This window comes from Centropristis striata, chromosome 16 (genome assembly GCF_030273125.1).
Source record: "Centropristis striata isolate RG_2023a ecotype Rhode Island chromosome 16, C.striata_1.0, whole genome shotgun sequence".
Classification (NCBI taxonomy): domain Eukaryota; kingdom Metazoa; phylum Chordata; class Actinopteri; order Perciformes; family Serranidae; genus Centropristis; species Centropristis striata.
The window spans coordinates 16,445,584-16,466,131 of record NC_081532.1 but is presented as its reverse complement, the minus strand read 5'-3'; the positions used below and the strand labels follow the sequence as shown (position 1 = coordinate 16,466,131).

General features: G+C 37.1%; 1 protein-coding gene across 1 annotated transcript; it reads left to right on the top strand.

Moving 5' to 3' along the window:
* Positions 1-2,330: 2,330 nt before the first annotated feature.
* On the top strand, positions 2,331-14,185 carry gnmt (glycine N-methyltransferase). Its single transcript, XM_059353542.1, has 6 exons — positions 2,331-2,678; positions 7,843-7,970; positions 8,052-8,165; positions 8,349-8,491; positions 10,736-10,857; positions 11,852-14,185. Exons 1-6 carry the CDS (start codon positions 2,461-2,463, stop codon positions 12,021-12,023), a joined length of 897 nt encoding a protein of 298 aa, XP_059209525.1. The 5' UTR covers positions 2,331-2,460; the 3' UTR covers positions 12,024-14,185.
* Positions 14,186-20,548: the final 6,363 nt, after the last annotated feature.

Genomic DNA, 20,548 nt, shown 5'->3' with positions numbered 1-20,548 from the left:
TTCATCATGAAATCTCCCTTGATATTAATCTGTCTGGTCTACTGTACAGGCCTTTTGCTTCCAGTCTAGCCTTCAGCAAATAAAATGCTACAATTGTTTGTTTGGTTGCCAAGCCCTCAAAACACACAAAGCTCAATTGCGTGACTAAGTCTTTTATAAGTCCCAAAAAACATGTCCCTGCACACAAGTATTAATTTTTAAGAATGGGTTACCAGTAAAAACCTGTTTGAGCAATGACGGTTTTAAGAGTCTAAAGAGACTGTCCCAAGGACCGAGGGAATTCATTGGTGCCAACCGTGTCATGAGTTAGGCTAATTTTTAAGGAGGAAAAACTTTCAAAGGGGGCTTTTGACATCAAGATATTTGAATGAAAGTGGGATCACGAGTCTCCTATTTACAGATAATCTATGATAATCCCATGGAGTTTGGGCTCAAAATCATGCACTTTTTCTAATGCAGTATAAATGTATTAGAGTCTTGTGGATTCAAAAAGCCCAATGTTATCCATGTGTGATGATGTTAGTCCCCATAGTAGCCATTTCACTGCAGGGAGAGCATTTTTTAAAACATTTTTTTTAAACCTCACTTTTTTTTAATGAATTCTTTTATCAATTATCAAGTGATCAAAAATGGTAAAAATTTAACATTAAAGCTTTGTAACACATGGTATCAACCCAAAGACTGTGTGAATGAGATTTAAGTGAGTATGGAAATGGCCATCAAATTCATCCATCAAAATGTTTTAAACCCTTATACACACTAAACTTTCAACAAATGAATCGGTGGAACTGGACGGGGTGGGGGGTACATTTGGTACCCATTAAATGGCATGTGGCCCCAGCCTGTCCAAACCCCCCCAGTTTGGAACTGTCTAGAACCACTTCTGGTTTTGATAAAAAAAAACGTCAGCGTGCATGTTGCAGGCCACTGTGTCACCTCAATTTGCCTCGGATTGTGCTCTTTGTAAAATAAGTGTGTGTGTGTGTGTGTGTGTGTGTGTGTGTGTGTGTGTGTGTGTGTGTGCGAGAGAGAGAGAGACAGAGAGACAGAGAGAGGGACTAACAGAGAGCATATTCTAAAGCAGGAGTGCGGTACAGTGTTGATAAGACTGGGTGGTACAAACCTAACCTGGATGGCACCGGTTGTGGCTGATGCAACCTCACCACTACCAGTAAATCCTGTACATGGTCCTTCGGGAGCTAAATCAGCCAATCACAACAGGAGGAGTTCACTTTTTGGGAGGGAACAAACAAAAAAGAAAAAAAAAGCTTTTGTTGCTTTGCATATGTGGCAGACACAGTCTGAGACATTTTTTAATGCTTTGTTCTTGTTCTTTATTTCTTTTCTGCTTTTTTGTTTTGTTTTCTGTCATATACAGTCATGGAAAAGTATATTAGACCACCCTTGTTTTCTCCTTGCTTTCTTGTTCATTTTATGCCTGGTACAACTAAAGGTACATTTGTTTAGATAAAAATAATGATAACAACAAAAATAGCTCATAGAAGTTTAATTTAAGAGCTGATACGTAGCCATTTTCCATGGTTTTCTTGATAATGATTTTGGTGATTATCAAGAAAACCATGGAAAATGGCTACGTATCAGCTCTTAAATTAAACTTCTATGAGCTATTTTTGTTGTTATCATTATTTTTGTCCAAACAAATTTACCTTTAGTTGTACCACACATTAAAATGAACAAGAAATTGAAGAAAACAATGGTCTAATATTTTTTTCTATGACTGTATCTTGTAAGTTCATGTACTTGCACCAACATATCTGCATTTAGATAAGGGCTTTGCATTAAAGCTAATAATTATTGTTGTAGCGTAAAATTGCAAGTAAACCATATATTTATGCTAACTTTATTGTTGGAATTTTGCAAAACTGTTACATAATATAAAATATGTTTAATAAGAGATGTAGCTGCATGATGAAATGATGAATGATGAAATATTTAAGTGGGAGGAGCAGAGTGTTTTATGCCCTGTGTTCAGCCTCACAGGCAACACCTTCCAGGCTGTGTACACATTCTGCCTTTTTCAACACTCTGGCAAACCCGAAACATATTCATAACCTAAACTTCGATTACCTAAAATATCTCATTTACAATTGTGCGCTGCTTTATACTGCAGCAAAGTGTGTAAGTGATCCTTTGAGACTATTTTAGGGTACTAAATGTACTAACTTCCACGTCAGGGACGTCTGCTAACGTAAACACGGAAGTGGGGGCCATCTGCGCTCCGTCCTATCAGAAAGTAGGCGTCAGTTCATAGCACCGTGTCATTGGGTTAAAGTTTGACCCCCCTGTATTGCTCATATAAATAATAACAACCGGAATCAGTCTTAGCATGTGGAGAGAGTACCTGTTAGATTAGCAGCCGGTTTTAACACACATTTAAAGCAGCCCGGTTGCTGAATAGCTCATTCGTTTGCTGAGTTAGCTGATAGAAACCCCGTCAACATGAGCAGCATGTCGGTCGACAGCGTGTTTAGGACCCGCTCCCTCGGTGTGGCCGCCGAGGGTCTTCCTGACCAGTATGCCGACGGCAAAGCAGCGAAAGTATGGGAGCTGTACATCGGTGACACGCAGAGCAGGACGCAGGAGTACAAGAGCTGGGTGCTGTCCTTGCTGAGAGAGCAAGGGGTGCGGAGTGTGCTGGACGTAGCCTGCGGAACAGGGTAATGTCAGGTCGACCCAGCAGTTCTTACTGGCACGGTTGAGAGGGCTTCAAGTTTAGGCAGTGAACGCCTCACCAAACTCCATTAACCCTCTGGAGTCCATCTATTTATTGAAAATACACATGGCTATTTACAGTAATAACTTTATTTATATATGATATGTAGACAAGCTGAGAAAGCCAGTTGAAAGTGCAATCATGAGCTTTTACAGTGTGCCATTTATGTTTCTAGACCAGGGATGGGCAACTTAAATGCTGGACGGGGCCACAATTTTTCATCGACACTACCACAGGACCACATATAGGACCGTGCACTTCACCAGATATGATGAAACTGCAATTTTAAATATGTTTACAGTGCAGTAACTTAACATATTTCATGCTCAAATGCATGTATAACCGTATAAATAGGAATACAAAAGGTTTGAAGCAAATAAAAAATAACCATTTACTGTGATTCTTTTTTTTTTCCAGTGTAAGAACAGCAGACCAACATTAATTGCAAGAAGTAATTTTTTGCATTTTTACACTGCACTTTTAAGATTTCATGCTAAAATGAATGTTGTACTGAGGGCCATTTCAAGTGATTGTGTGGGCCGTATGTGGCCCCCGGGCCTCCAGTTGCCCATCCCTGTTCTAGACCATTTTTAAATTGTGAATTTTCTTTCTACAATGAAAACTATTACCATTTTTAATTTACATGCAAATAGACTGTTTTGTAGTTTTATTATTCATTATTTTTTCGTCTGTTCCACAGACACTTGTGTCTTTTGTTTGTATTTTCGGTTCCTGGCAGCTTTATACTTTGTTAATTAAAATAAAATGAAAAATCTGACTGATAGCCAAGTTTGTGTTGAGAAAAAGGAGCCATGTATGTGATGTAAGGACTGAAAGATGCTAAACACGGACAGAAATGAATGCATAGGAAGTTGACACATTTGAACCAAAATCTCAGGACTTCAGAGGTTTAATAATTTGCTTAATTTAAAGTATAGCCGTGTATATCAGCAAAAGTAACACACCCAATCCAAACATTTTCTTTGTTTTCACATCTTAGTATTTGATTCCGCAGTAGGCTAGTTATATACACTACAGGCCAAAAGTTTGGAAGCAACATCAAATTTGTACAAAAAAAGATCATAGTTTCTTTGGTATACTTTGCAACAAAATAAACGTGATTATTATATAAAGAGTCAGTTATTAGAACACATTTTACCTATAATAACCAGGTCTTTGGGTTTTTATTGCTTAGACTTTGTGTATCCTTCATTCCTTAATGTATAAATCTGTACTCTTGTTTCTTTACTCAGCTGCTTCAATTTGAGCCATTTCTGTGGTAGTTTGTCAGACATATGAACACATTTTAGATTTATTGGGATTTTTGTATCCAAATTCTTAAAAGCCAAAGAGCTAAAGCGAACAATGCAAGCTGTGATTTGTTTTTTTAACTTTTGCACTGAAGTTATGACTCTCCAAAATCTTCTCAACCCTAAAACTAAGCCCTTCTTTTCTTTTGTTAACATTTATTCAGCAATGGTCTGGTAGCATCAACGTATACCTAAAGGTAAATTGAGGAAAATGGTTCAATTCAATAAAGGTAAACTATGATCATGCAGTAAACAAATCCAAAAATCCCCAAAATCCATACTGGTTTTTAAGAAAGCCATTGTGAACAGAAAATTGTGGCTTCCAAACTTTTGGCCTGTAGTGTACATTAAGTCAGTATGTCAGAATCAGAATCAGCTTAATTGGCAAAGTGTGAGTGCAACATACAACGACTTTGACTTCGGTTTTACAATGTTCTCAGAGGTGCTTACATATTAAAATACAAACAGTTAAACAGAATAAACTAAGCAATAAGTTAAAAGAAAAAGTGCACAAATAAACAGCAAACAAAAATGTACATATCTACAAATAGTGACAAAATAAACAATATATACATAGTATATATAAGTAGTGGATTATTGGATCAGTATATATAAATTAAGTGCTAAATGTGTTAACTTCCTCTGGGTACAGCATATTTTGTTGTGGACCATTTATGATAAAATTAGTGATCTGTTGCAATGCTAGAAGATGTACAGCATTTTCTGCTTAGCGAATTGAAGGCCGCACCTAGTTGTGCACTAAGTATGCATATATTGAGTTCTGCAACATGCCTCGTCAAAGTTGGGCTCCCATAATTACAGTTTATGTTTGTCAGTGGGTGTGACCATACTGAAAGTATAAATATAAAAATGCAAACAGCTCCATAGCACATTTTTTGTACAATTTGATTCTTCATTTTTTTTATATATATGTTGTTATTTAGATGTTATACAGACAAATATAACAGGATTCGAACCAGCACAAAATTGTTAAGGTCAGGTTTAGATTATTCATTAAGTAAAACTAATTTTTAAAATGACACGTTAGAGTTTCTTCATAGATAATCGAGTTAGTTTGACTTTCCAGGAATTTCAACCCACTGACCTTTTTAACAAAATCCGGATTAGGTCTGAGAGTAATGAATGAAAGTGCTGAGTTGCACCAGCCACAGTCCCAGCTCCTGACTCTGGCAGCAGTCTGGAGCTGCCTGGGACCATGAGCTGAGACATGTTGATTAAAAGGGTTTTATGTTTCAACTAAGAAGACATGTATGGCCTGAACAAATGCCACAAGATAAAAGTATTGTTGTGCAGATCCATATACATTTGTTCCCTCACATGTTTGGGATAGCAGATGGAGGTTTACTGGTTGCTGAACATGTTCTGGGTCGCTGCAGGGAGTTTTGACTGGTTCCATGCGGTCTGTTTACCTCTGCCGATAGTGTATCTGTGCCCTGGAACACCAGCAAGGCCATTGGCTGAACTCAGACAAGAAGACAACATACTTTAACCTCTCAGTGTCACCCCTCAATTCACCTCAGTTGGTCTGGAGAAGGAGTGTCATTTAATGTTTAACATGATTCTATATAAAACATTAACCAATTCAGTGACCTATCAGTTTTGTTGATCTATCTGCAAAATAGTCTACTGATTTATTTTTTTAATCACCTTAAACCATCATCACAGCCACTAAAAATTATATAACCGAGCTAATAATCTTTTCTGGCCTCCACTCTGTGTCAACACCACAATCATTTCCCTCTCAAAGTAAACATTGTAAAACTTCATATCTCACATATGACTGCTGGAGTCCAGTATGGACAAAATCAGGATGCAACTTTGACCCCATTCCATAGTAGGAGACCATCTGGGGCGATGCAAACACGCTCACAGGGGAACGAGGCTACAAATGGCCTCACTATTTTTGGCTGTCTGAATGTGCCTGGCTCTCCAGTTGTTGTGGCTTCAGATTAAGCCTGGACTTATGCAAGAACAGACTCTGCCGATCACGCTTTCAAATAAGACTATAATCCCCACAATTTGCCAATGAATTACCTTGATTGGACCATAGATTATTCTTTTTTGCTTTTCTTTGCCTGGGGTTTATGTTGCAACAATTGCAGCTGAGCCAAAGCTTGTAAAAATTGTTGCTCTAACCCCAAGAACAAGCTATAATGAGCTAGAGCTTGGCCATTTGGAGAAAGTCAAATTACACAATATTTTTTTACCAAATACCTCACTATTGATATTGCAACAATACCGTAGATTTGACTAAATAAGCTTTCACACCATTTACACAATGCTCTTTTTGATAAATAATCATCAGTAATGTGGATATAATGACTAAATACATAAAGGCAACTAATAGAACAGCTGAACAGTGTCTTAAGTTCAGGAAATTACATCAATTCACTGTAATTCAGCCTTTAAAACCAGGAAAAACATTTTGGATATACTAAGATTTCTAAACATCCGACATTGTTCAGCATCACAGTACAATATTGATTATATCAATATATTTCCTAGTGCTATAATGGGCTACAATTATATAGTTGTACTCTGTATTCTTACTGTTGGTTAACTTGTTTTCACTGCATACAGACTGTTGCTTTGGTGTTTTTTAAATGGAATTATATGCTGTTGTATATTATCTTGTCATTACCCAGTTATTTTTGTTTTTTGTTAGGTCAGTATGCAGTGAATCTTTAACACGGATCATCGCTTCAATTTGATCCTGTTCTTTGAATTTTTCCAGAGGTCCAGCAAATCGTTTAACATTAACTCACTACTAGTTACTATTTGGAAAGTTGTAAACACACAAGAGACTTCAGAGCATGTGGAGCCCAAACAAAATTCAGCAGCCTCAATCCAGATTGTTTGGCCTGAGTTCCCGTCTTTGTTTCTGCCAACATTAGGAGCTGCTGTCTATCAAACATAAACCAGCTGTTTATACCTGTAAAGCATTAAGGCACAGTCAAACTGGTTAGATATAAAGTTGAAGGCATCAGTGTCACAGAATATTTACTCAGTCATTGAGATGCAAGATTAAGTCAGCATTTTTAAACATTTCAGAAAAGCGTGTCAAGAGTGTTTTATAAGCAGAGTCTGTAAGGATAGTAGAGGTGTGAATCAGCAGAGGCGTCACAATACCAGATACTTGAGTCACGTTACCATATTATTGCTATTTTAAGCATTTTGCGATAAGGTGAGTATTGCAATACAATATATTGCAATTTAACTGTTTAACTGCATTTTGTATCCACAACATTAAATTCAATCAAGAATGGTTTTGTCCAATAAGAGAAAATTCTCAATCTATTCATTCATTCATCTCACTTCAGTCTTTTTATTTCTCCACAATGAGGGTCAAACCCACAGAGTGACCAACAAAGTATTCAATCAAATTGAACTGAACTGATATCAAACATGTATGGACAACAACAATTTCAGCATTTTCTCAAACTTTCCTCAACTTTAAGCTTCACTGCTCTGAATGTTTTTGAATGAAACATAAAAAAAAGCCTAGCGTTATTTCAACTACTTTCCAACATGATATTCTGATGTCTATAGATTCCTTAGATCTTCTAGTTTCATATGATACCAGTATATCCAGTATATTCCTATAAGTGAGCTGCTATGAACAAAATACTGATGGCCCGCTGGCTGTCAAAACACTAAATATGGATACTTGGCTGCCATGAATCAATATAATATTGCCACGCAAAATATCGCGATACAATGCTGTATCTATATTATTCAGAACTTGTATTTACAGAATATTTGTGTTTTCTTTTGTAGAGTTGACTCCATCATGTTGGTGGAGGAGGGCTTCAATATGGTGAGTGTGGATGCCAGCGACAAAATGCTCAAGTATGCACTGAAGTCAAGATGGGAGAGGAGAAAAGAACCGGCTTTTGACCAGTGGGGTAAGACAGTTTTTCATTTAGTTAAAATTGAATTGTTGTGTTAAATGTTCTGGGGCTTTGACTGTTTGTTTGTATTCTCAGTGATTGAAGAGGCAAACTGGCTGACGTTACAAGAGGATATTCAGAAACCAGGGGCCGGCTTTGATGCTGTTATCTGCCTCGGCAACTCGTTTGCCCACTTACCAGACTTTAAAGGTATGTGAGAGATAAAGGGACATAAAGCAATCAGTTTGACCAATGATTTCTCTAACATTGTTTGCTTAAATAAATCTGTCTTTGAATTGTCTCCAATGATCAACCAGTTTCAAGCCGCTAACATAATCTCTGATTCCAACATTTTGATTAAATTGAAGGTCCTTCTCTTTCTGATACACTCAGGGGACCAGAGTGACCAAAAGTTGGCCCTTCAGAACATTGCCAGTATGGTCAGACCAGGAGGGGTCCTCATCATTGACCACCGTAACTACGACTACATCCTGGAGACCGGCCGGGCGCCACAAGGCAAAAATATCTACTATAAGGTATTAAAATGAATGGAGTTAGGAATTTTTTGTTTGTTTTTTAGAGCAGCGTATTGACATGTAGATGGGCCCTTCTGTAACCTTTCCAATTTATTCCCTGCACACAAATTTCAGGAATTTCTCCAGCAGCAGCTTAGTTTTCCATCTGTGTCTACAACATGGAAAGGGATGTAAATTAATTCATGATAGACTTTTTTTCCTGAGAAACAATCTACAAAATACAGTCATGGAAAAAATCATTAGACCACCCTTGTTTTCTCTTTGCTTTCTTGTTCATTTAATGCCTGGTACAACTGAATCTACATATTTGTTTGGACAAATATAATGATAACAACAAAAATAGCACATAAGAGTTTAATTTAAGAGCTGATATCTAGCCATTTTTCATGGTTTTCTTGATAATGATTTTGGTTGTTATTGAGAAAATCATGAAAAATGCCTAGATGGTCTAATATTTTTTTCCATGACTGTATATTGTCCCTTTTTTTCTTTAGCAAATAAAAAAAAATCTCTTTCAAATCTCATGTAGGGTATAATCTCCGTAATCAATGACATATTTCCTGCAAAAAGTGAACTTTTTAAATAAATAAAAAAATAGAAAGAAATACCTTCAATTAAATAAACTAAGCCTTAACCTGTGTTGTAATGAAGTTTGTAATTAAATTGTTGTTGTTTTTTAAGTTATATTACCATTTCTACATTTTCACACAGAAGCTGACGTAGTTGCAGCATAAAAAGATTAGCACAATTCATTTTTCATCTCACCATCTCACGTATTTGTATTGTGGGCTAACTGTCTGACGAAGTATCATTACAACCCAAACTATAAACTGTATTAAATATGGACATAGTCCCAGTGATAACAGGTTTCCAGCCACAAGGTTCTCTTTGAGGAACTGCAGTTTTTGGCTTTTCCAAGTTGGCTTTAATTTTTCAGGCCTTGAGTTTGCAGCTTGATTTACACATTCAGACACAATATTGAGTCTAGGTAACCTGTGTTGTGTGAAAAGGAAGATTGTCAAAATGTGTAAACAAAGTGTAAAAAATGCACTAAACCCCCCCAAAAGTGCAAGAGCATTTATTTACTTTAATATAGTGCACATTATGTAAAGACTTGATTAATGGTAAGAGTTTTAAAAAGTCTGCGGTAAAATCCCTAAAATCTACTTGTTCAGTGTTCCCAAAAGTGTAATCATTTTAATTTTCACATCATTTTCTCTCAGCCATTTTGACACTGTAGCTTAGTTTTCTCCATCAAACAGACGTCGAAAGAACAGGGTAGTTTTGGGAATGATTCTCCAAGAAACGTGAAATGCATTACAAACTCGTAAGAGTCGACTTAAAGCTGTCGAAGAAGAACAAAGCCATCAGGCTGAATGGTATAAAAAAGGCTGTTTTTGAATTAAAAATTCTGCACTATCTGACTTTTCGTTGCTCTGAGAAAGGAGTTGGACAGACAGAATTGTTTATGAATGGTTTATTTACACCATCCCTAGCAGCAGCTGAGTTTAAGACCTAAATCTCTACCCAGAGCCTGCCGGATATTGTGAGATTTTCAATGAAAGTGGCCTCAGAGAAACAGAAGGAAATGTGGATGAAATTTCTGGGTTTTAACTCTTTTTTTTTGGCAATGGGGAGAAAAAACAACTCATTTTAGGAGTACTGATGAAAACAAATCTTATTGGGGAAGACAGAACTAGAAAAATAAGTGTGTTTATATGAGGCTCGGAATGCTGTAAATCATCTTCTTTGTAGCTAAAATGCACATTGATTTGCATGGATATGTACCATGACATCATATGTTGAGGTTCAGACATCTAAAGTTGATTTAAACAACCTATCTGTCTAGTTATTATCTAATTTATTGTCAAAAGCTGAAAGATATAATTTAGATATATAAAGACATAACAGCAGGTGCCAACAGCAATGAGCCATATTTGATTTATTCTCCTCAAAACAAGTTCCATATTCTTTAATCCAGCCAAAGTAAGAACTAACCATCTGGAAGGCCTAAAAAGAAATACTAAGTCAACAGGCGTGTGTGAGAGCAAAATCCACTTCTGATACCTCTGTAATCCCAGAGTCTGTTCTCATGGTCCAACTCTGCACTCGACAACAGGAAGAGCTACTCCTGGTTCTGATCAATCACTGCTCACTCTCGCTCACTGCTGAACAAGTATTTTGGTGGCTAATATTCTTTAACATGTTTCATGTGTGTGTTTTTGTTTTTTGTTGTTTCTGCAGAGCGATCTAACTCAGGACATCTCCACTTCAGTGTTGTGGGTCAACAATAAGCCTCATATGATTACTCTGGACTACACCATCCAAGTGCCCAAAGCCACCCTCCATAATCTTCCTGAAGTCAGGTAGGTCAGCACTCTGGCCACAGTAATATCAATGAGAATCAATGGAGTGTTGAATAATTGATAACCAGAATTTGAAGTCTGTTTTTGGCAAATTCAGTAAGTTTATTGTCAAGTTGATGCAAAATTAATAATGATCCAGTATTGATATTAATATGTCAGTTTTCCACATTGAATGTCCAAAAACCATCAGACCTAAGAAATATATTTTGTTGAGTTGTGTATTTACATTATCAAAAAAATCATATTCAAACCCAGAGAAATGTTTTATAATATGCTAGGGTAACATAACGTAAAAACAATGCGCTTATTTAGTATTTTTTAGAAAGACGTTTAGACGACTGTTTTGACCACTAACATCAGGTTCAGTAGCTATATGGGTAGTCATCTCATCTAATGGTAACTTTCTGTAACATAATGTGAATAAATGTAACTAAATGTAACATAATTAAAACTTGAAAAACTGACCTTAAAACAAAGGTCAGGTTTTCATCTGTAATGGTGTTTTTTGTTTTTTTTACAATGAAGTCAGCAACTCCCATTATACCACGCTACTTCATAGCTTTATTTTAGCTCTGAACTTAAAAAATGCATTGTAAGAAGGTCAAAATTCGAAGACGTAAAACGCAGACAATATCATCAATCACAAGGTCATCCCATTCTAAACCCTACCCTGCTTTATCTTCTATTTTACTCAAAATGGAACAATAACTAACAAGATGTACATCATGCTGTATTGAAGAAGACTTGAACTAGTGATTGAGATCATAGATTAATTAGAAAAATGTTTACTGAGGCTAAAATCTAGTGAAAAGTATGGTAATTTCATCATAGACTGCTATACAATCTGACTTCTTTTTGCACCCAGTGGAGTCGCCCCCTGTCCCTTACAGTCAAGGTTGATGCACCCCCTCACCTGCCATGTTAGAAAAAAGTAACCTTTTAAAGAGCGTTTGGAGGAATTTTAACGTGTGCATGCTCTGTTTGTCCTCCCCAGTAAATTCCGTCTGTCCTACTACCCTCATCGCCTGGAAAGCTTCAAAGCTTTACTCCAAGAGGCCTTCTACGGCAAAATGGAGCACAACGTCTATGGAGATTTCCAGACATACGTCCCTGGCGAGACCAAGGCCCCGTGCTACTTCATCCATGTCTGTAAGAAGACAGCCTAAGAGCCTACCCACCAACACATGCACACACAACAGTAGCTCTCTGTCCCCCAGATTTGGACAACATTCAACTTGAATGTTTTCAAAAAGATTGCATTTTGAATCTTTTTTTTTCTCCCAGATAATTTGTGTCCAGCGTTAATACATACGCATTGCAGTACCAGTATTATCATAATATAAGAAAATCATTTATTTGTGTTTTTTTTTAAATGGTTTGGAAAGTTGTAATTTGTACAATTTGCTACAAATTTTCATTTTCTCTGACTGTAAAATGCTGTAATGTTAAAGCAGAAAAACCTCTTTGGCTTTACGAGGAACAACTCTCTTCTTGTCTTAAAACCCACTGAGTTCCTGAAAGTCTTACATAGTAACAGTGTAAAAAGTTTCATCACTGTACGACATTATATCGATTCTTTGGTCAATTACACGATATTTGCAGATATCATATAATTGTGATATGTCTTAACACACAAAAACTCACAAAAAGTCTATTTCACTGAGCTCTTCTTCTTATTCAATGACAAGAATATAAAAGTGGATTTTCAAAATAAAGTCTTAAAGATGACGATATGTATCAAAATTTTCACTTTCGGTGAATTATATTTGATCATTGAATCGATATATTGATGCACCCAAGTAAGAAGGTCAAAGCTGCTTTGAAAAATATATTTTAAATATATTGGACCACTGTTTCGCCCATATCTGTTTGTTTTTCCCCCCAATGTGCTGCTTTTGGATTTACCTCAGTTCCTCCCTGCTTCTCGCCTTTCTGAACTTTGATAACCACAATTTTCAAAATGGTGTTGTACATCAGTGATGTTCCTTGTGATGGAAAACTTGATTTTTTTCAGCCAGTAATGTACAAAGTGCTAAGATATATTCTTAGACAATCGTATTTTGTAAGTGTACCGCAAAGGTCTTAAAGACGCAGATAAAGCATCTGTGTCGTGTGAATTCGGTAGCCGTTCTTTAGCTTATATCTTTGAACTGGAAAAGCTGAAGTCATTCTGGTCTACTGCCTTTAGGTTCAGGTAGATCTGGTACCACATCATGATGCCAGTTACATTTCATTAGCTTTAGTTTTGGGGCAGTGCCCTTGTAGCACACCTTGGTGGACATAACTTTACTTCAAGATTGTGAGTCACCCTGACACCTTAAAGAGGCCTGGTTAACTAGAACGTGACTGTCAGTCCAATCAACAATCCTCCACCCTGAAGTGTCCTTGGCTACCTCACCAAACCCCTCCTGCTCCAGAGCTAAAAGACACCTGACCTCCTGGAAAAAAAATTAAGAGATTTTCCGCTAAAGTCTGTTCACGAGAGAACAGCTTATATTTGACTGGAATTTGACTTTTTTTCTTGTAGCAATTTAGTTTATTTTTTATCAGTGGTTTCTAATTGTATGGTACATTTAAGTTTACTTCTTTTGAGCCAAAAACCGTGAGTCTCTACATGTTCCTGAACTAATAATCATACATCAGCAGGAGTGAGAGTCAGCCACTATAAGTCCTATTGAGGAATCATCCAAATCTACTAACTAGAATAATTTTAGGTCTATTCTGGAAAGCCAGTGAGTCAAACTGAGTGTTCGAAATGCAAATAGTTGCAGTAATAATTATACACATTGTGCGATCAACCAAAGATATTTTAAAAGTGTTTTTTTCTGCTCAATCTTGCTTCAAAAGTGAAAGAAACTTGAATGTTATTGAATTGTGCACGTCTGAAATAATTGAGTTTACCCAAATAATGAGCAGAACATGATAGGAGAATAATTTAATTTGCTGTATTGTTCGGGTTCACACACATTTTGCTTCAACACCAAATTAAAAATGTTCTTTACTGGAATGAGAAAGAAGCTCTACCAGAGAGAAATCAAATATTATAACTTTCCCTGCTGTTTGCCTAAACAAGATCACACGGTGCATTCAAATGCTGTGCCAGCGCCTCTTGTAGAAGTCAGTGTCGCTACGCAGCAGTTAGTGACTGAGATCAGCAGTCGGTTCAGAATGTGGTAAGAATGGCTGGATGTTTGAGTGGCTTTAAAAGTTTATGTAGAGATAAATCTATTTCACAACAGTCTTATTATGTTGCCAAGTGTAAACATTTTATAATGAGTGAGGATTATTGGAATTCCTTTGCATGTAATAAAGTATTTGAAATAAGTAACCTGATTGCTATATCTTTATTTTTGTCATCTTTCTGTCACAGGTTTGCTACTATATGAAATTAAAGATTCATCCATTATTAGCAACTTTTAATGATGCGACCAAACATTTCTGTTTGAAAGGTTTCAGCAGCTGGCTCATATATTTTGCATGAGAGTTTATACAATGGACATGTTGATGAGAGCTCCCACTGCTCTTTCTTATTAAATCAGAATTTAAATCAGCTTTTATTTGTGAATTTTGGATTATTTTAAAACCAAACATTACAAAATGATGCACCTTATACAAATGCACCACAAATATTCTTTTTCCTCCTTAAACATGTCTTTTTAAGTGCAAAAAGAAATGCTTTTTGCAAAGACAGCATTTAAAATGATCCAGTGGTTACAAAAACTGACAAACTACAGTTCTGTAGGCTGTACAACATTTGTGATGCTGTTTTATCTTTATGTAAGCTGGTTTACTGCTGTTTACACCACATTGAGGACTTTGCTCTTGAAACGCAAAATCATGTTTATCTTCCATTTTCAGTGTAAATAAAGAGGAATTAAAACTTAATTATGCATGAACCATATTTTACCTTATTACCTTTTTAAATGTCAGAAGTATATCAAAAATATAATCAATGAGTCCTTGACAAGGTAAATATAATATTAACTGCACTTTTAAATGTAATTTAGCTTATTGCAGTTGCACATTTTCTGTAATGTAATTACCTAAATTCCACTTTGATGTAATCTGTTACTATCCAACCCTGACCACGAGCCTGAATTCAAAACAGCTAAATTAAATTAATATTTTTTTTTTTCACCTGTGCTTTTTGTACTGTCTTCATGGAAATGGCCGATTGCTGTTTTTCCCATGAAAATGATATCCTAATAAAGGCATTAGTCAATGTCCTCTGTGCAGGCTACAGGTTGGCCACAAGAGGGCGGTATTACATTACATGTTACTATTAAAAAGCAGCCAAAGTGGCACAAACGAGCACAAAACCACATTAGTTAACTTCTGCTTTTTATCTTTCTGCATGATAAATTTTTATCATTATACCAATGCCATTCTTTAACTTAATCCAAGCAAGTTTAAAATGTCTCATTTAATTTTAATGACACTGGTCTGGTCTCAATTATGTTTATTGTGATTGCTAAACTGTTTGATATCTTATTTTAAAGACCCAAGGCCTTTAAAGTTGTTGACTTTGTCTTTGTGGAAGATTGAAACCTATAAGAATAAATGATTTTACCTTCAAGCTCTCTTTCTAGACACTGCTGCAACAAATAAAAACACAACAAAGAAGAGTAAAAAGTCCTTAGCCCCAATAAAACATTCGGCTTCTTCACTGTCTGACATTTTGTCAGTGAGTGACATTTCCTGCCTTGTCTGTCTGACCTCTGAACATGAACTTGCTCACCATCATCCAGCTCCTCTTCCCCGGAGCGGAGCGTCTGCAGCTCATCTCATCTCATGTCTCCGAGGTATGTGATCAGACTCTGTGGTTGACGGCCGTGCAAGGAGCTGATACACAAACCAGATGTGAGAACCGTTTGCCAGATGTGGCTGCTCTGCTTTGCTTTGCTCCAGTTAGGGGAGTCAAAGTGGTCAACCATGACTGGCTCTACTGGGGAGGATCGCTTTCACAGCACGTCATTGGCCAAATCAAACAAAAACAGAGAGCGCTGAGAGAGACAGATTGGCTGGAAAGACGGAGATGAGTAATTATGATTAATAATGGTTATGCCGAAGAGCCTTTTAAGGAGATGGGAAGAAAAGCTAAATTAAGTATTTATACCATAACATTGTGTTCTTGTTACAAAACAGTTGTAAAAGTTCTTGGCACATTAAATTCACTGGTGAAATTTGGATTTTCTGGCCCTTGCATTTGACATGGTGGTGAGATCCGGTCTCCTGTTGTTGTTTAGATACTGACACCTGGTCATCCAGCTGTTGCATATGTTGTGTATCTCTGTGTATCGTCAGTCTTTCACAGCAAATAGAAAGTGAAGCAAAAGCAGTTTGTTTGAGTTAATTTTCTGTAACCAGACCTCTGTGAGCAGGCCTGGACAAATTCAAACACATTTTTTTGGCTAAAAGGACACAATGGGCTGTTGTTATACTTCAAACCATTGAAATTAGTGGCGAGTATTGTCAAACTACAGCCAATTGAATTCCTGCCTCAGGATTTTCAAGGTCACCCAGATTTCTTCTTCGTGTGCTGTCTTAATAAGACAAATACATGCTTCCTTAGTTATCAGTTATAGCTTATTATTATTAGTCTGTGTTTGTTTTGCTTGGGTCCACCAGGCTTGTGTTTCAACTGACCTGGAACATAACTGGCCAAAAGGCCTGTTTCTTTATGCATTTGCTGGATTCTGTTTCGTTAGTCAATGAGAAAGATTGTACAGACGTATTAAGTAACTATTTACACCTGCAATGTGTAAATGTCCATTTCAAACAGTGGATTAAAGGCTATGCCTAAAGTGAAATCGGTGACAAACTGACAACAAATGATCACCAGACCCTCAGTTTTGGCTTAACAGCCTTCAGCTTTACTTTTTTGGTTCAGTCTCACTCACGGAGGTGGAACTTTTCTCACTTGCAGACAAAGCCGGTGGCTTATTTCAGGAAAAAAAGCTCAGATAAGGTCAGTGTACACTACCTGCCCAAAAAAATGGACAGACAAAGTAAGTAGATAGCTGGAGAGCTTAGTGGAGCTTTTGGCAGCTAAAGAGCGAGACATTATTTCTTAGGAGTTGGTTAAGGCCAAAACTGAGCTCAAAGAATGAATATTGGACCAACATTCATCGAATTGCCACAAACACAACTCTAAATAAATGTTATAGTGTGTCTGTTGGATGTGTAAATAGGCAATGGATGGCTGTCTTTTAGGATAATTTATTATCACTTTGTTTGGTGATAATTCAACAGTGTTGTCTTTACACCTAATTCCACTTTTAATACATTTTGTTTTCCAACTTTAAAAAACTATTTTACTAATATGGAAGGAGTCTCAGTCTTTCTATCTGTAAGTGTGTTTGTCCTTCTGTTTTCTCGACAACTCTTCTGATCGACTTCACACTTAACTTGATGGGTGTACTGCTGAAGACCCCATGGAGTGCAGATTAAACTGTGAGCTCTTGAGACCTACGGGGACATATCAGGTATTTGTAGTGCATCATATATATACAGTGTATTGAGAGGGGACCCCTTAACTGGTACAACTCAGGCACTGGTTATGAGAAAAATATAACCTGGTTTGATGTCTTTATGAAGTATGAGTAGATCAACATGTCTCGTAATCGACAATGTGTTTTTTTACGCGTCCATTTTTGTTGGTTCATGAAGCTTCATTTGTACATCACTATTAGTTGTTGTATGTGCTGACTCCACTAGATGACACGGTTTAAATTCTCTGTCACTTCAACCCTTTGTTGAATGGAGAGCGCCATCTAGTGGGCTGAGAAAACACAAAAAAATGGTTCATGAAGCTTCATTAGGCTATCACTTTTTTTTAACAGCTTACAGAACAAGATACAATGTGTTAATTAGTGAAGTAGTAGGTGGATTTTGTCAGATTTGGACAGAGCCATGCAAGCTGTTTTCCCCAGTTTCCAGTCTTGATTCTAAGCTTACAGGCGGCTGAAGGTACAAGAGTGGTATCAATCTTCTCATTTAACTCTCAGCAAGAAAGCGAATGAGAGCATTTCCCAAAATGTCAAACTCTTCTTTTAAGAATGTGTGTTTATATCACTATCATGTTCCAGTTAAATTCACCAAGCTACTGTAGTTTTGAGTAGGAGTTCTAGGAAAAGAAAGAGAAATGTCTTTGATGACTTTCTTTAAATAGAAAAGGGCATGGGAGGAAAAGAATAGAAGGTGCGAAACAAGAAGTAATAAAACTTATGAATCCTTGCCAACAAAATCACCTAACAAAAACTTCAGCAAAGCAGTGAAACTGTTGAAGTGAGAGTGGAAAAGAAAAAAGTTACGGGAGGAATCCAGAGGTGCTGAAAGAGAAAAAAAGCTGAGAAGGGAGGGGAAAGAAAAGTCAGACAGTTATCTAACTGGCTTCAGTTGCTTCCACTGTGTGCTGCCAGATGAGGATTTTCCAGATGTTGGAGGTAGGGGAAGAATAGGGAGGGGAAGTGGAGGGGGAAAAACCTCTCTTTTTATTTGTCTTCCTGTAAGTTTCCAAGGCTGGTCAGAGCACGAGGTAAGTGGCTGCAAACACTTCAGCAAGGTGAGGGCCTCTGAGTGCTTTGATAGCATCTATTAGCCTCACAGTACTCGCAGAAACAATAGATGTTGAAAAAAAATGTCGAGCTTGATGGCTTGCTATAAACTCACTGAACTGCTTTCTTTCCCCCTCCACCTCTCCCTTCTTTTTACTTCTTCCTCCCACATCACTGATCGTTTTCTTTCCAGGGCGCATGAGAAATGATGTTTTTATGTGTGTCATGTGATTCCTTAGTACTAAAAGCCTGGCTCTCATTTTTCAATCCCCTTGTGTGTTTGTGCGTGTGTGTGTGTGTGTGTGTGTGTGTGTGTGTGAGTGTTTGTGTGTGTACAGAGGCAGAGGAGCAAGACTAAGGAGTCCCAGCTGTCTCTTTCCCAGCTGCCACTGCTTGACTCCTGATGAGAAAAGTGGACACAGTGAAAGAATAGATAGTTTGTGTGTTTTGTTGTATCTTCACCTCTGTTTGTTGAGTCCTGTGCACTTTCTGTGGTGTGTTTGTGTAACGGGGGCTTTCTTGAATCCCCTCCTCGCTACGGGCCAAGTTGAGGGTCTGTAAGCATTTATAGAGTCGTTATAATAAAAGAGTGGGTCACACCAAAAACTCAACAGCAGCTCTGGGATTTTCCAGCCCTCCACTCAGCCTGTGCCAAGACACTGTTTGGACAGAGAAGGCTGGAGATATTGAATGCCTTGTCTAGTGTTACGCAGGGGAATAGCCTAATCCAGACTGGGCCCATTCTTTCCCACATGAATGGTGTGCGTTTGTCTGTACTCGGTGGATGTGTGTCTGTGTGTGTGTGTGTGTGTGTGTGTGTGTGTGTGTGTGTGTGTGTGTGTGTGTGTTTATTGGAGGGGCCGGTACGAGAATCAAGAAACAGACAACATCCTCCTGCTGCGCAGAGAGGGCCTGAAGAACAATAAAGCCTGGCGAGTGAAGGAAGCACTCTGGCGGGAGGCCCGCAACTGGACAACGCTTAGCTTGTGCTGGGTCCCGAAACAAATAAATGACAGAGTTCCTCTCAGTTTCACAAACACATGCAGATGAAAACATACGGAACTCAATATGGTTTCCTTATAACAAGAGGATTGAATGAGGACAAAACAAATTCAAGCTGTAATCAATCTGCGAGATCTGAGAGCATGCAGAGACTGATTTGTATATGCAGTAAAAGTTTTGAGCTCCATTTGTTTTGCACACTGCATTCATGATGTTTTTCTCTTGGGGCCCCGTTACAGAAAAATATCCTAACTGCTTGTCCTGTCCTTTTAAAGTTTTAAACATGGAAGAAATCATCTTAATCAATTCTGAAAGTCATGGTCATATTCCAGACCTTGTGTTTTATCTTAAAGAGGACCTAATATGCTTATTTTCAGGATTATACTAGTATTGTGGGTTTCATGGAGCACCATGTCATGGGATGTCCGAAAATGAACAAAAAGTCAGTTTTGGTCAAAAAAGGTCAAATTTTAAAATTCCTAAAAATGCTAAAAATGTACCTAATATAGTTTGTTGATACATTCAGTTGTATAGTTTGTCCAAAAATGACAGAATAATAAAAAACATATTAAGACACGTCCAAAAATAAAAAATTCACACTATAGGATATTGTTTTTTTGTCAAAAATGGGTTGTCCAAATATGAAAAAAGGGGAAAAAGTAATAACATAGCATATTACATGCTTTAATATACATATACTTATATATATAAACTCTGCAGCCCCTCTTTTCACTTTTCACCCTGTTTTAGCACCTGACAAAAAAGACAGGTGTTTCATTTTAGTTAAGAGGACTTGAAGGCACTAACTGTGTCGTTGGAGGAGAGAAACCCTTATGTTTTCAGGAACTTTAATTAAAATGTATTTAATAATTAATTTAATTTAATTTTACAATAATTTAATTAATTAATTTAATTTGAATTAAATAATTAAATTAAATTTGAATTAAAAGTGTATTTGATTAAAATTAATCATCTTTGCTATCACCTATTAATAATTCTGGCAAAGATAAAGTGTCATCTTAAAATTTGCCTTTCAATCTAATATTTCAGTGTTGCAGGTCTAGTTAGGAAAATTGTTTCTGTGAGAAGAGAGTGAGAAGTAGGAAGTTTCTGTAATGAGGCCGCAGTCTAAA

What these genes read in the sequence shown, in the direction of transcription:
- gnmt (XM_059353542.1), top strand. Translation starts at nt 2,461, where the DNA reads ATGAGCAGCATGTCGGTCGACAGCGTGTTTAGGACCCGCTCCCTCGGT. An exon ending in GACGTAGCCTGCGGAACAGG is followed by an intron (nt 2,679 to 7,842) that starts GTAATGTCAGGT and finishes TTTCTTTTGTAG; the next exon opens with AGTTGACTCCATCATGTTGG. An exon ending in GCAAAAATATCTACTATAAG is followed by an intron (nt 8,492 to 10,735) that starts GTATTAAAATGA and finishes TTGTTTCTGCAG; the next exon opens with AGCGATCTAACTCAGGACAT.